The sequence below is a fragment of the Babesia bigemina genome, assembly GCF_000981445.1.
Source record: "Babesia bigemina genome assembly Bbig001, chromosome : II".
In the NCBI taxonomy this organism is placed as follows: domain Eukaryota; phylum Apicomplexa; class Aconoidasida; order Piroplasmida; family Babesiidae; genus Babesia; species Babesia bigemina.
Window position 1 is genome coordinate 1034841 of NC_027217.1, and position 14895 is coordinate 1049735.

The 14895-nt window shown below is 53.6% G+C and overlaps 5 protein-coding genes across 5 annotated transcripts; 2 read left to right on the forward strand and 3 right to left on the reverse strand.

Annotated features, from left to right (window-relative positions):
• Nucleotides 1-263: 263 nt before the first annotated feature.
• BBBOND_0204590 (ran binding-like protein 1, putative) lies at nt 264-1100 on the reverse strand (the record flags this gene model as incomplete). Its single annotated transcript, XM_012912033.1, has 2 exons — nt 264-704; nt 924-1100. 2 exons carry the CDS (start codon nt 1098-1100, stop codon nt 264-266), a joined length of 618 nt encoding a protein of 205 aa, XP_012767487.1.
• Nucleotides 1101-1976: 876 nt separating this feature from the next.
• BBBOND_0204600 (splicing factor 3b, subunit 3, 130kD, putative) lies at nt 1977-5486 on the reverse strand (the record flags this gene model as incomplete). The annotated part of the gene is made up of 1 exon (XM_012912034.1): nt 1977-5486. One exon carries the CDS (start codon nt 5484-5486, stop codon nt 1977-1979), a length of 3510 nt encoding a protein of 1169 aa, XP_012767488.1.
• A 315-nt stretch (nt 5487-5801) lies between these two features.
• On the forward strand, nt 5802-8520 carry BBBOND_0204610 (Plasmodium falciparum CPW-WPC domain containing protein, putative; the record flags this gene model as incomplete). The annotated part of the gene is made up of 12 exons (XM_012912035.1): nt 5802-5958; nt 5997-6115; nt 6157-6367; nt 6404-6594; nt 6634-6743; nt 6959-7052; nt 7088-7316; nt 7600-7720; nt 7757-8026; nt 8062-8245; nt 8317-8417; nt 8448-8520. The coding sequence occupies 12 exons, from the start codon at nt 5802-5804 to the stop codon at nt 8518-8520; spliced, it is 1860 nt and encodes a 619-aa protein (XP_012767489.1).
• A 348-nt stretch (nt 8521-8868) lies between these two features.
• BBBOND_0204620 (hypothetical protein) lies at nt 8869-9233 on the reverse strand (the record flags this gene model as incomplete). The annotated part of the gene is made up of 3 exons (XM_012912036.1): nt 8869-8943; nt 8979-9086; nt 9123-9233. The coding sequence occupies 3 exons, from the start codon at nt 9231-9233 to the stop codon at nt 8869-8871; spliced, it is 294 nt and encodes a 97-aa protein (XP_012767490.1).
• Nucleotides 9234-9936: 703 nt separating this feature from the next.
• BBBOND_0204630 (hypothetical protein, conserved) lies at nt 9937-14023 on the forward strand (the record flags this gene model as incomplete). Its single annotated transcript, XM_012912037.1, has 4 exons — nt 9937-10141; nt 10584-11879; nt 11918-12450; nt 12491-14023. 4 exons carry the CDS (start codon nt 9937-9939, stop codon nt 14021-14023), a joined length of 3567 nt encoding a protein of 1188 aa, XP_012767491.1.
• Nucleotides 14024-14895: the final 872 nt, after the last annotated feature.

The window sequence follows — 14895 nt, forward strand, 5'->3', positions numbered from 1 at the left end:
AAAAGGCAGTTACGGAAAGCAATGTGACGGAAACGCTCTGACAAGGAAGCGTTCATCGTATGAGTCCCACGCGATGCTTCTACCACGGTCTGTGGTCATAACATGCAAAGCGGAAGCCTTTGGCACTAACAGCGGCTTGAGACTGCACTTGCCGCAGTGCACAATGGGCGGCAATAAGCGGCGTGTATCCTGTATAGGGCGTGACGCTCCTTAAAGCCTCCTGCAAAGATGCCCGCAAGACGCTACGCAATTGCGTCCGTTATTCAGTTTTTGGAATTTTCGGATTCGAATATCTTCTTGTTTATCTTTGCCGCCTCCTCGAACTTTTCCTTGAAGATTCTTGCATGTTCGATATGCCCGAACTTAAGTGCCATCTGCTCGACCTTGCTCTCATCATCGTAGGTGTTGTTCGCGGTCCACACCCAAATCTTGTCGCTACCGATATTGGGCCTGAGCCTGCAAAGCGATTCCGTTTCGAGGACGTAGTGATTGGCAACAACTTTGAGGGTTTTTTCCTGCCTCAACAAGAAGCGTATTTTACCCGTTTTTTTGTGCCTCAGCAGCTTTGACTCGCCCAGACCACGCTCCTTCCACACTTGTTCGCCGTCAGTGTCCGTGGCAAAGCGGTAGAGCTTGGAACGTTGCTGCCAGAACAATTCTTCATCCTCCTCTCCGGTGACGACTTTGATCTCCTTGACTTCAACCTGATGCAATTATTATCTGTGTGTCGCACTAGGGGAAACAGCAGCGCACATCGCCAATGTCAAAAGGTTTAGTACGAAAATCACGAATAACCAGACGTAAACGCGTAAAATACACATAACGCAGCGTATTTTGAACGCATGATGTTTCGCTAAGGAAGGCTACAGGGGAGGAAACATGCGAACGCTCGTGGCAAGTGCCTAAGTAATGACTTTACTCACCTTGCGTGTGTTCCAATTGCCCTCCACGACTTCTTCTTCTTCCTCCGCTTGTGGCCGCCGATCCACAGAAGTTCCCTCTGTCTTTGTGTCTTCGCATCCGTTTTCTTCGTTTTGTGTCTGCTCGGGCGTTTCTGCCGCTCCCGAGGCGACTTCAGCGTCCTTCTTATCGTCACACATTTTTATCGTCGAACTAAGTGTGCAGGTGTGCTATCGTGTATGACACTGTCGTCGACGTTTCGATAAGGGTGGCCCTTCCCCACTTCGCATCGGCCAGCTGCGGCTCCGTATCCAGCGCGTTACGGCTGATCTGTCTCCGCAAAAATACACACTTTCCACCAGTTTGTGCCGAAATATATGATTAAGACCGTTGTTCGTGGAGCCTTGACCCGCAAAAGGGGCTTGGTTGACGCGACATTGTGCTTCGTTGTTGAGTTTATTGTACAGAATGCTGCAGCCGCGGCACGCGTGGAGACAGCAATCGTCACATTTTCATTCCACGTTGTGAATGATATTGTTATTTATCGGACGGCTTGTGCGTTTACTAGGGTACGGGCACACTAGCTGGTTTTCTACCTGGTTAGCTGCGCAGGGCACACCAGATACTACAATAGGTTTAGTCACCGCAAAATAGCATTTTAATGTCACATGAGCGCAGTGTGTTGGCGCCGATGACATACACGCTTATGTGGGCTCGACAGCGCGGGCGGCCAATTGCGCATTTAGGTCAACGGCGCATCCCGTGTGCGTCATTTCTGTTGCATTTGGAACCGCTGATGTCTATGCGTGTCCTGCATACCCCTCCTTCCCAATGTCTGAGGGCGTTTTTACGGCATTGCTGCTGTTGATTCCACGGCATCATAGCAATGCTCAAATCTATAGGCCGGCTCAGCCACTTACATTAAGGTTAATAGTCTGCCTGCCCGATTTTACGTACATGACGCTTCGGACAAATTGCGAATAGCGGTGTTTGCATTCCAGGAGTTCCACCGAAAATGCCACACGTGCGATGATTTGACCCGTGTTTGGCGCGTCAATCGCATATCTCAACGTTCATCACATGATGCGGTTCTTGATTTCGTCCAGCTTGCGTAACACGTTGTTCACATTGGAATCCAGCTGTTGTGCCACCTTTCGCTGCTGTGCCTCGGTGAGGTGGCGGAACTGTTCGCACATATCGCCGTCTACCACCTGCTGGACGGGCACGTAGTAGCTGCGGTAGAAGCTGTGTTCTCGGCCACACAGTGGCGGCGCCTCCGTGGACATCAACATCTCCAGGTGCTGCAAGAAATCCAGCTCGTCCTTGGACTGGAATGGCACAAATGCGCCAATCGACCCCATTATTGTGCCGTAAAGCACCACTGACGTTGAAGGGGATAACGAGGCCTTATCTATAGCCGTTGGGAGGTCCCCTAGGTGGAACTGGCACACGTTTTCCAGCTGGATGTGTCGCGTTGACTCCTCCTGAGGGACGCGCGCAACGAACATGGAGTCGAACTTGTCTCCGGCGATAACCGTGGAATAATCTAATTGGGTGCAGCAGGTGAGCCATCTAGGCCCAGTGGCCCCACCGACCCATTCAAAGTCGGCCGCCTCTTCGCTGTAGAACTTGATGCGAAGCACCTGCAGGCCCTCACGGATGTCGCCCGCAAAAATACGTGACCCCACGGTGTTCAGCCAGATGAACCCGTGGTCACTGCATGTGCGATGTTCTGCCTTGAGCAGTAGCTGCTTCTTTCCCAGCGAGTACAACCGGATGCGCTTTCCCACCGCAGCTAGCAGCCTCCCCTCATATCCGGCAAACGCCCGCACCACCCCGCCAACGCGGGTGACGTGCAGCAGCCTGATTTCGAAATTGGCTCCGTAGCAGTAGACACGTATATAAGACTCTACTTCGTCGGCATTGGTTAGGTCATATCCGAGCGCAGTGCCTACGCATAGGCATTGCATGCCGTCGAGGACCACGACCGCAGCCGTTGTTGCTGCCTCGTCATTTTCGAATAGCAGCTTTGCCGCCGTTGTGAGGTTCAGAGGGTTGACAATTCGCAAGCAAGACCCCCACTTTCCGGTGCCGGCCTTGAAGTTTGTAAGCGCCATCGGCTCACCCACTTCGTTGTCCAGCTTGATCCCCTCCAGCGCCTGTCCAATTTCAGCCACACTTTCCGGGCCGTATGCGTTGTGATCTGCCTCTACAACTGCCAACATATAGTTGAGCCCTCCTTGCGTCGGCGCTTCATTCGGCATCAGCACGAGACGCCTGGGCGTGTAGTCCACCTGCAGACGATGCTCGCTGAACGTTTCTCCAAGCCTGCAGCACCTGAAAATCCGGAGGTTAGAGCCGGATATGGCCACATATCCGTCTTGGCAGAGTGGGCTTGAAAAGGACGCGACGCTTTCCAGGGTGTCGTAGCTCAAGGGAACGCACTGCATCACTCCTTGGTACTCGTACAATAACCAAGGCCTGTCAGAAGTACCCATTATCTGGTTCTTGATGTTCTTGAACTTCACTGCGCGCGATCCCAAGAAACGAGTGTACTGGTCGCTGAGTGCGCCAGATATAGCATCCACTGTTGCTCGTATCATCACACCGGTGTTGAGCCCAACAGCCAGCATCAGCGTCGGATGCGCAGCCACCTGGAACTCAGCCAAACACACAGACTCCGGAGTGCTGTTGTTCGGCAGCAGCTGCGTGCTGTGTTGTTTCAGGTGTCTGTCCAGCGACAGTATGCGCACCAGATTATCCAAAGCTCCAACGGCCATGAAGTTCGCCATGAGCCTGCCTGCGGCGGTGGGCTGTAAGCTGACGCATGTGATTTCGACATTGAGGCTGCGCTTTGCCACCTCTACAAGCGTATGCGATTCATCCAACTCGAAGTACACGATTTCGCCACCGGACAGGGCGAGCACCAGCTGGTGTTTGTTCGACGCTGCGACCTTCACTCGCTTTGCGGTCGGGGTTTTCCACTCGCGCACCTTCATGTCGAAGACGTGTCTAACACCCCCGTCGTGTACCTGGACGTATGAGCCGTCCCCCATCATGCTTACGTGCAGGGTGGTAATTGACGTGAGGAAGCAAGAGTCAGTTACCTCCTCCACGGCCTCCCCTACCGATAATACCAGGGTGTTGCCTTCGAAACCGACAAGGATAAACCCGTCGTGCGTGCTATCAACACCCGTGGGCACGGTCCACACCTGCTTCGGCCTTCCCGGCAGTTCGTTGTCTGCCAATTCCTCTACCGACAGCCCATGTCGCAGCACCCTTATGGTGCTGTGATCGCCCCTGCCACAGCCCAGGAATATCTGCGGCTGCCCCAACCCCTGCACGTCTATCACCTTGAGGTCGGTGATGGCGCTGAGTGAGCTGAGCTCGTCTATCAGCTGCAGGTTTTGGTTCACGCGCGGTTTGAATGCGATGATGGCGTCCTTACCCTGCGGGTGGTTCGAGCTACAGAGGGGGTCGTTTTGGTTCGTGCCAATTCCGGTGAATTGGTAGAGGTGGTGGTCACCGAACTCCGCGGCGACGAAGAGGTACCCTGCCCTCAGGATACATATGGAGTTGCCCAGTGGTACAGTGTCGAAATACCGGCATACTACTTCCTTCACACGGCCTTCTTCGTGAAACAGTTCGACCTTGTAAATGTCGCCGTATTCGGACTGCAGGAGCACGAAAAAAAAGTCGCGCATCTTGTGGATCGCGCTGGAGACAATCAGCAAAGGTTTGTCCTGCGCCATTTCCAGCCTGCGCGGGTACGCGCATGATATCTCCGGGTGATCCATGTTTTTGTACACCAGGAAGTTCTCACAACAGACGAGAACTCCGCCCGGACTTTCGCCTCCCGGTATCGCCACCAGGTGATGCGCGCTGAGGTCTACTGGGAGGGTCATCTTCCTCGCCACGTGGTTAAGACCGAGGTCCATCTCCCAGAAGCTAAGACCTTTCTTCAACACCTCGTCGGTGAGCTCCTCGTCATCGTCTACCTGGAGGGCGTCCACAGCCTCGTAGCTCTGTTCGATTGACGCGAATATGGGATTCTCGAATCCCACGTCCAGCCCGACGATATCATGGCACACGGAGCGGCTCTTGTGCGCCTCCAGGGGGGAGCTGATGGTGAGATTCGCCTTGCTGTCCCGGTTGAGAATGTACACGAACTTTTCTCGCTCCACCGCGCCTACGATCAGCGCTCTTCCCTTGGGATCCACTGCCAGGTACTGCCCAGGCACGATCCTGCGTATGCCAGTTTTCCCGTACGTTTCGCAGTGCACGCGCTTGAACGTGCGCGCGGTGTTGCAAAACTCCAAGATGACCAGGCGCCCGCTGTCCGAGCCAACCACCAGGTAATCTCTTTGCGTGCCCGTCAGCCGGAAGGCCGAAATGACCCGCACGATTCCGAATACCTCGCAGACGCAGAGGCTGCGCAGCTTGCCATTTTCATCCGGCGACAGCAGTTCCAGGGTGTGCGACCGCGCTACTACGATTTCTTGGGCCTTCGGCGCCGAGAAGTTGCCCTGTACAGCCTGCGTGATGCCCGTAGGCTTTTGGAGCGTGAGGTGGTAGAAGACCGGCATTGCGCTACTAGTGCTGGGCGCAAGGATGCGGTTTCCTGTGGGAGGTAAGAAATCGGTCGCGCGAGTAGCGAGGATTAAGCGTCGGCGCGTATCGTCGCGCTGCGTTGCCACCAATGGGGTGACGTCGCGCGAGCGTAGACAGGAATCCCGAAGCGTGCTGCCGTTTTGGGTGTGAACGGCATCCAATGGCCCGGATTCGCGTTATTCCGTCTATTGGTCGTGTGTATCTGCTTTTTCGTGACGATGTGTACATCTCATCGTGCCGCCTGCTGTAGCGGGGAAGCAGCTCTGTTTTTGCGGCACTAAGGATAGAAGATGAGGTCGTGTGTGAAGCTGGGCGCCGCGTGGCTCCTATGTATTCATATTGCAGCCGCCGCGAGTTCTTCAGCCGCTGGCAGTGTCCTGTTTGACTCTGTGCTACGGGAAGCCAGGGCGCGCTACACTGATGCTGGCACACGTTTAACCCAGGAAGGTGAGGCGACGGCTTCTGGGAAGCATTTATACATGCAGAGCTCGCCAACACGGTGACCGAATCCCTTAAGAAGGCGTCGCAGCTGCTGGGACTCAATCTGCCCGTTGTCCGCGGCGACTGCGAATTCGATTTCTCCGCTTTTTGTCCTGAGGGATGGGTAAGGGTTTGATTGGGTTTCGGCGCTGTAATGAAACACAGGTGTCGTCCGGTGACGGCGTCCACTGTGAAGTGGCACATGCTGATTCCGCCGATGCAGGATGCTGCGGGAGCCAGTTAGACATGCGGGATAAGTCCCCCTTGGACAAGCTGAGCCTTTCGAATATGTGCAACTTAAAGTGGCCGTGTCGCACATCCTCGGCTTACGTTTCGTTGGATGAGGGTATTTGCCCTCGGTTCTGGCACAGGGAAGGTAGGTGGTTCCTTCGTGATTGATGACACTTTTAAGGGGAGGAGTGCGTGGCGGACCACACTTACATGGGCCCATGCGATACGCGTCTTAATCTCGCGGGAAAGAGCCTTCAGGAGCGTGAAGATATTGCTAGGAAATGCGGGCTCGCGTATTCGCGCGCAACCGGGCTCCTGGATGAGAGCAGCGACTGGTCTGCTGATTGTCCACTGGGGTGGTCGCTGCATGAGGTCAGTGTGCCCCCTCTGAAATAATTAACTCCACATTAGGATGGTACATGCGTCAAAAACGCCGACCAAACTGCTGGCATGTGCGGAGGAGTGCTGAAATTTGTGGATATTCGTGACAAGCGGGACAAGTCTCGGCGTTGCGGTTTAGTGTGGTGAGTTATGCATGTACCGGGATGCCGCGTTTTGCGACGTATGAAATACATGTGCAAACCAAACAGCGAACTGCGTTATTTACCGCTGTGGCAACAAACTCACGCCTTCGTCACCTCCGCGTCACGACAGTGACTTATATCTGTGGTTGACCACAACTTACACCTCCACCTTTCTATTTGCATGTACCATCTAATGCAACAATCACCCACAGGCCTATTAAAGGAGCTAAAGTTGAGTCGCATTGTCCACTGGGCTGGCGATACGACGCCGACAATGAGCTGTGCCTGGCGCCTCCAAGTTACACGGTATGTTGAATGAGAGCGCTGTCCAACCACTGCAGGGCCCCTGCCAGCTAAGGATGGATTTTCGAAACTACACCACGGAAGAGAAGGCTCTCTGGGCCCACGTCTGTGGTGGCAGTTTCCTGGATGGTGGTGTGACGAAGGAGGAGCCCACTAAAAGCACGTCCAACGTGTCGTATCGCAGCGGCGCCCTTGACCATGATTTATCGGTAGTTCGCTTCAGCAAACCTGCGAAAGATGTGCGGGTAATTGAAAAACAGCTGGACGGTAGGCATCGCCTGGGCGCTACTTCATCTGAATCAGCGCTTCGCCGCCTTCGTAAGACGGCCACCGATCGCTTGTTTATTAGCACAATCAATGTAAGTCCTGTGAGAGTTTGACGCTCTAACGGAGGTTCAGAAAAGCATCGCATCCCTGCGGTCGCAATTGGACAAAGCCGCTACCACAACACCAGCGTTCATCCAACTGGCATCAATGCACGTCACTCCCGAGAGCACGAATTGCCCCTGTAGGTCAAATCATACCATTGATGCCACACATTTCGCCACAGATGGGTGGCGCCAGTTCGATGGCGTCTGTGTTGCTGGGGAGACCTACAGCCGCATTATGCCAGGCTGCAGGACCATCCACCATTTGTCGGACGAGTACGAGGAACGCTGCCGTGTATCACAGTAAGTGGCGCTTGGGGCTTTACATCATATCACAAGCCGCACTGACGACGTGCTGGAGGACTTTGTTCGCGCATACTGCCCGTTGGGTTGGCGTATACGCCGGGTGTACTACGGCGATTTGGTGCGGCACATATGCGTGGCACCGTCGGCTTGGAGTGAACCCCAAAAGGTGGAATGCGGCGGAACAACTGTGGACTTCTCCACTAGATCACCTGGTTTCAAACGGAGGTGGGCGTTTGCCTGCGGGCAGCGATTTCCCAAGTTTACCGACACTAATGCTGCGCGGTGCGCTGAGAACTTCTATTGGTAGGTTTTGCTGTTGACCCTTTAACATATTTCAGGCGGTGCCCGGCGGAATGGACGCACGACGGAGAGGACTGCGTGGCGCCAAAGCACTACGGTGGTCCCTGCCCTCCAAAAGTGCCCGTATCGCAACTTGCCAGCCCCAGCATGAAGGCCGCGTTTTCGCAGCGCTGCCATGCTGCATGGCCATGTATAGGCTACTGTGAGAAAGATTACAGTGCGGTAGGTCAGACTTGCCGGTTGGGTATTACTCGCTGGACTGGTATCTGACCCACTGATCACATCGTGCGCAGGATTGCCCGGATGGGTGGACACGAACCGAAGAAGGCTGCAAGCTGTCATCCGACAGTGGTGGTGGCAGTTGTGGGAACCACATCGTCGTGCCGAAGTCAGTGTGCCTGATATCACACCCATTCTTGTGCAGGCGGTGGGGACCAGGTCCTAAGGAAGAGCTGGAATATGCGTGCGACGTTCATTGGACCTGCAAAAAAGTTTGATGCGTTTGCTGAGCGCCAGTCAATGTAAAATGCGTAATGTTGTAGTTTAAATAAAATTCTGTTTGTGTTGATTGTGATGGGTAGTGCCGTACTGCTACGGCGGCATTTATTAATCTCTGCTCAAGCAAATGCACGCTGTTTTCTGGTGGACTGCCGTGTGAGTAGCCTCCTTATGATTCCTCTAGTTTGTGGCAGGACCGGCCCCAGGTCCCATGCTTATCAATTTGCGTATTAAAAGCCAACCGTCGTCACGCCACATCAAAAAATGAGTTGCAATTCAGCCTTCATCACCGCATGTTTGTGCTAGATACTGTAGACAGTGCGTTAACAATCCAGTTGCCCGGCAACTTATTCCCTGGGAATGCCAAATTTATCGAAGTTGAAACCCAGTCGATCCAAACCTAGTACGGCCGTCTTAAGGTCCTACGATATGCTATTGAGTTGCCGCGCCGACTCACCTCTTTCAACTCGGCCGTAGCGGTATAGGAGCGGTTGAATGTGATTACGCCCCGGATGATGGAGCAGGCTGCGTACACACCCAGAGTGGCGACGAGGACAGCCGGACTCTGCATAGAGTCAAGTTATTATGCACGTCACATTACCAGCAGGAATGCTAAGACGGGTAAGGTGCGAGGCTGGCGGAAGACGTATACCCAGACGGCTGCGTATAGCACCAAGACTACCGCGGTGGTCTTCCCCCTGCTGCCGGCCATTTCAGCGCTCAACTGTACATTGAATGGTTATTTAGAATATATCTACGACTTCCGTACGCCGGTTTTACACTCCATGTGTCAGAAGGTGCGTCTTACGCGTCTGCCAGCGTGCTACGGCAGCTCAGCCAACGGTGGTGCAATGTTGGAACCCATACGACCCTGTTTAGATGTTTAAAGAGCTAATAAGCGCTCTTACATACTCAAGCCAATTTGAAGCGTCGCTGTTTAGCTTCGTATCAGTATAACAGTGCTTTTGTGGTACCATGCAGCTACTACGTTTTTCAACATCATTGGCGCAACACCGCCACGTCTATAGCCGCTGAATAAGCACGGTTATGGACAAAACATAGCACAATACATCGTTATGCGTGTAATAAAGGCACCTTCCATCGCCTATAACGCCATGTGTTTTCAACTGTGATTCCAGCGCTCAACATACCGCGTTACACATTTCGTAACAGCATAAAATAGACACACAGAGAACAAGTTGTTTTAGGCAATCGCACGAACTTTTTAATGACGATCGATCCCCCCAGTGAGCCGGTTGCGCGTGTATGGTGTAGGCAAGTCGTGGGCGCGTTCGCCTCTGGGCGACAGAGTCGAGTGACACCAAAACCGTTTGAAAGGATCCAGCTCATTTGCAACCAGCGTTTGCTTTATAGAAAGGATGGAAAACAACGCTTCGTAGATCCGTGCGCGAACTATGGCTGAAGCGGAGTTCACGGCAACGGTCGTGACGCTGTGCCGTCAAACGCTCAGCGGTGACCGCGCCGTCATTTCGGCGGCCGAAGAGAATCTGAAGGCGTTGCTTCAACCGAATGGCGTCCACATTCGTCATAGGATGCAGTGTCTATTTCGGTTAATCTTAATTCCGTCGCCGCTAATCTTGCAACCCACAGCCATCGCAGGTTGGTCTAACTGTACAATAAGAGTCGCGTTTGACACATATTCCTGCATATATGCACTAGGTTTACGATTTCGTGGCAGTGTCAGGGTTAATTTAGTGTCTAATTAGACGGTTGTTTCCATGGCTTTGATATGCGATACGTAACGTTACCATGTGGCTGTTGGCTACCGTTGCCGTAGCACTATACACAAAAGTGTTTTCAATATGATACCAAATGCGTTTTGCCTGCGTCTGTGCTCCCGAGATGCCTAGAGGATCTTGTCTACAGCTTTTAAATTTGCGTCTAAGGTTTATCATGAACTAATCAGAATATTCTATTGCCTCAGTGGAGTGTTTATGTTTGTGTAAATCCCAAATTGATTGATTAAGTGGCCGCATTCATGTTCATAAGGCGTCTTTTGTGTTGTATACGATTATAACGTCGACACATTCATTGTTTGCAGATAATGACCTCAAGGTCGTTTCGCCCGAACTTCAATTGTGGGTTACCATATGCCTCAAGAACTTTATCCGGAACAATTTCGACACACCTGAGTCGCATGGGGGCTTGAGCGACGATTTGCGGCACTTGTTGAGATGCCTTCTTGTCGTCGCTGTGCTGAACCACAGCCGCATCGGTCTGGACAAGAACGTGTTCAGACAACTGGAGGAAACGCTTCACATGCTTTCCGAGTACGATTTCCCGCACAACATGGACTTCGCCATTCTGTTCATGGAGTACTGCCACCTCAGTGACGTAGCGCCTGCCGTCGTTGCGAACGCATTTTCTCAGCGCGTTCACAAGGAAGCCAGTCTGCGCACCCAGGTAAACATGGGGATGAACCCATCAGTCGAGAACTCCCAGTCCCTCGCGAGGTCGCTGGAGGAGGCTAAGTCCACTGCACACCTGGCCTACGGGGAGAGCTGCGCCGCGTTGGTGGCCTCGTATTCCCAGATCCACCAGTCTTTGGAGTCCTACAGCACGGCGTTGACCGTTGGCGATCTCGGCATATTAGGGCGAGCGTATGGCGGCTTGTACCGAACTATCGTGTCTGGTTGCGAGTCGATGTGCCAAGTGCTCAAGGGTGTGACTCTCAGCGACCTCGACCTTGGCAAGTTCCTGCAGGCCGCGGCGTACCTGTTTCCCAAAGAGCGGTTGCTCATCCACTCAGTAAACAGTTCCACCAGCGGTTCCGAGATGAAGCATGATAAGGGTGATCCGCTTATGTACTTCGACGACCGAGTGCTTTATAAGGATCCGGCGCTGTGGCAAATGTCCGGCGCAACGCTTCCTGAGTTGGGGATCGAAGGGCAGTGGGTGATGGTGACCTTGCGCCCCGGTTCGCTTATCAATGAGGCGACGATTGACGTGGATTACTTCCGCCGCAAGAGCCATACTCTGGGTGTGTTCAAGAGGCTGATGAAGAAGTACAAGACTAGCGTCTATGGCGACGCGATTCTGAGTGAGCTGAAAATAGTGCTGACACTCAGCGAGAGCATGCTGCTGTATGTCTTCAAGGCATGCCTATGCAAGCTTCGTGAATATGTGCCAATGATGTCGGTTGCCGGGTCGACAAACTGCTTGTCCCGGGTGGTGTTGGATCTGCTAGAGAGCATTACATCCATCACCAAGATTCTCACTTACATCCACGTCATAGACATGCCAGAATGCTGCGAGGACAACTTGGATGTTTATTTGGGTGGTATGCTGGAGCTGTTGCGTTTTTCGGACCCCGTGATATTGCAGGTCGACCAGTCTGGTGAGTCTCGCTCGCGTGTCAGTGTCATACCGCTACAGGCATCGTAAGAAAGCTGAAGGTTGCTATTTGCAAACTGCTGCGGTACTACGGCGAGCGTTATCAGGAGGCGTTCCGTCCTTTCGTTTTCCAGTGCATCGACGACACGGTAGCGCTTTGCCGCGCTTTGTCGCAGCAGAGCGAAGACGATCGTTTGTGCTCCGCCATCCTGGAATTCCTCGCCGCGTCAGCTTCTACGCACTGGAATCCGCATGGTGGACGTAACAGCCCTTTCACGGATGGCGATTACCTGGCGGACATGATACGGTCCATCGTGCTTCCCAACATCGGCTTCCGGGAGTGCGACCTTTTCCTCATCGATGACTGCCCGCAGGAATTCGTCCAACGTGAGCTCGACACTGGCACCGGCCACAGCCGCCGCTTCTCCGCCATCAGCCTGTTGAAGAAGCTCGTGAACACCTACGGACAGATGGTGCAGTACATCCTCAACCAGTTCGCCCTTAACGTCTCCGGAGTCAACGATTATAAGATCAAAGAGCTTTACTTGCAGCTCATCATATGTTCCAATTTCAAGGTAGGGTTGTTGATTTTCGTGTGTCACATCATTGCCACAGGTCAACGATGGTTTCCAGGTCCATGCTTATTTTTCGGAGCACCTGCGTGGGGACTTCCTTCGGGAGTCGCAGAGCCTGATAAACGAGCAGGCGAACGTCCTGATAGTGATGGCGATAATGAAGTTCCTGTTCACGTTCAAAAAGCAAATCCCTGTAAACGATTTGTCGTCTTTGGTTGCTCCGGTCTCCGCTTTTTTGCAGCACCAAAACGACGCCGTGCGCTTCCTCGCTGCTGAGACTCTTAACCGCATTCTGCCGCTTGTTCGGGACTACAAGGCCCAGTTGAAGCAGACGCTGCTGCAGGCCCTGGGATGCATTCTGCAGCGCATGAGGTCTGAGGCTCCGAACGAGTTTTACGTGCGCTGCGCGATGCGCATATTCCTGTACTTGCGGCAGGACGTGCTCGAAAGCGGGTTCGTAATGTTGGATATTATTGTCGAGTTGATCAAGAAGGCATCAGACAACCCGGTGAACCCCATCTACAACCACTACCTCTTTGAGTGCCTGGCCACCCTGCTCCGGATCCACCTTGCCGCGGGTTCCATGGATGCGGTTGCTCGCATTGAGGACGGCCTGATACCCACGATCGCAATCATCATACAGCAGGACACACATCCTTTTGTGCCGTATGGTCTGCAGATTCTCTACATACTGCTGCGTTCGGCGCAGCAGCCTGGCTCTACTTACATGCAGCTCTTCTCCCACCTGACCTGCATTGACACCTGGCGTGCCTCCACTGCGAACGCTCAAGGTGCTGCTAAGCTGCTGGTGTGCTACTTCGAGCGCCATGCGCTGTTCGAGAAGGAGATTGTGGCAAACATCGAGCGCATCTTGAGCATCTTCCACTTCTGCCTAACCCACCGGAAGCTGTCGTTAGTGGCCCTTGACCTTTTCAACGGCCTCGTGCGGTACCTTCCCGTTGCGTTTTACAGCAAATTCCTGGCCTCCATCGTCACCGTGATGCTGTCCTTCATCCACAAAATGAAGACCGGCGACTGCATACCGAGGGTGGTCACGTCCATGGCACTGCTGGCAACGTCCCTGCATTTGCAGCAATTTTCACCTGGCTTCGTGCAAACCCTGGAAACCATCCAGTCTGGCATCTGCCGAAACTTCTTCCAAGTGGTGTACGTGCCCAACGCGCGAAAGGTGCTGGCGCTCGAGTCCAAGCGCGTCCTGATGGTGGGAACGGCGATCATGCTCGGCAGCCCCGTAGTGCAGGTTTCTGCTGACATATTCACCCTGCTGGCCAATTTCCTCGGCGAGCTCATCCAAGGCCAAAGTCTGAAGGCCGCGCCCACTCCCGTGGAGCCTGACGAGATGGAGGACCTGATGCAGGACTTGGAGTTCGACGTGTCGTTTGTGCGTCTGCGCAGTGTGGAGGACCCCGCCAACCGCGGCGGGGCGAGGCTTCTGGACCCCAGCGTCAATGTGGAACATTTGGTACGCGGCTCGTTGCGTCCAATCGCCTCCATTATACAGCAATTGCCTCCAGGTGGCGGTGCGCAGAGCCTGCTGAACCTTCTGAATTGAGCACGAACACTATTATGGACAATAGCGCTGCTTACAGGCAGTCTCTTCACGTGAACGTTAAGCTATTCGACCTGATATAGACTAAAACTTGGTGGGTGGCGTCACCGTCATCTAGTAGGGGCGCAGCCTCTGCCGCGAGTCGGAGGGCCATTGAGCGTATTAGCAATCTCTGGCAAGTGAACATAAGTACTACAGTCACACAAAGCTGTGTCAGATTGCCTCCTAAGGCACCGATATTCCAGAAGGCGTCAACGATGCTGCAGGCTATACACGATTGCAGTGTAGACTGCCATTCGCGCGTACAAGCGCCACCTGGTAACGCATAACGCCATGTAGATGACACAAAAGCGCCTGCTGTCGCTGTGGTCAAGAAATGTGTGAAAGGCCATGCTAACGGCGCAACAGGCCATCCAAGGCTCGAGCATGACCAGCCGTCACATCTGCTCGTACAGCTGCACACTTAAGTGTGCACATACAAAACCTTGATGTGCACATCCATCGCCATTTCTTTGGGGCAGTAACGAGTCCGGCAGTGCACTGCGGTAACATGGACCGTATTTGCCCGAAAGACACGGTCGCACACGTCTTATGCTGCTAAAAGGGCGATGTGTGATGGACAAATTTCATACGCTTATAGCAGAGTGCAACTTTCTGGCTGATTCGAGCCCGGCAGTTACCTAGCGTCATTCCCGTATTGCACCCAGTGGGGCTGTATACGCACATCTCAGAAGCTGCCTGGCGCAGTAGGAAACTGTGAAATCGGGAGGAAACAAATTCCCTGTCCAAAACGGACCTGTTGGATTCGCGGCAGGTGGTAACGAGATCTGCCATCGCCGTGCCAAGTGTGCTGGCTACGGCGACTCCGCGTTAGC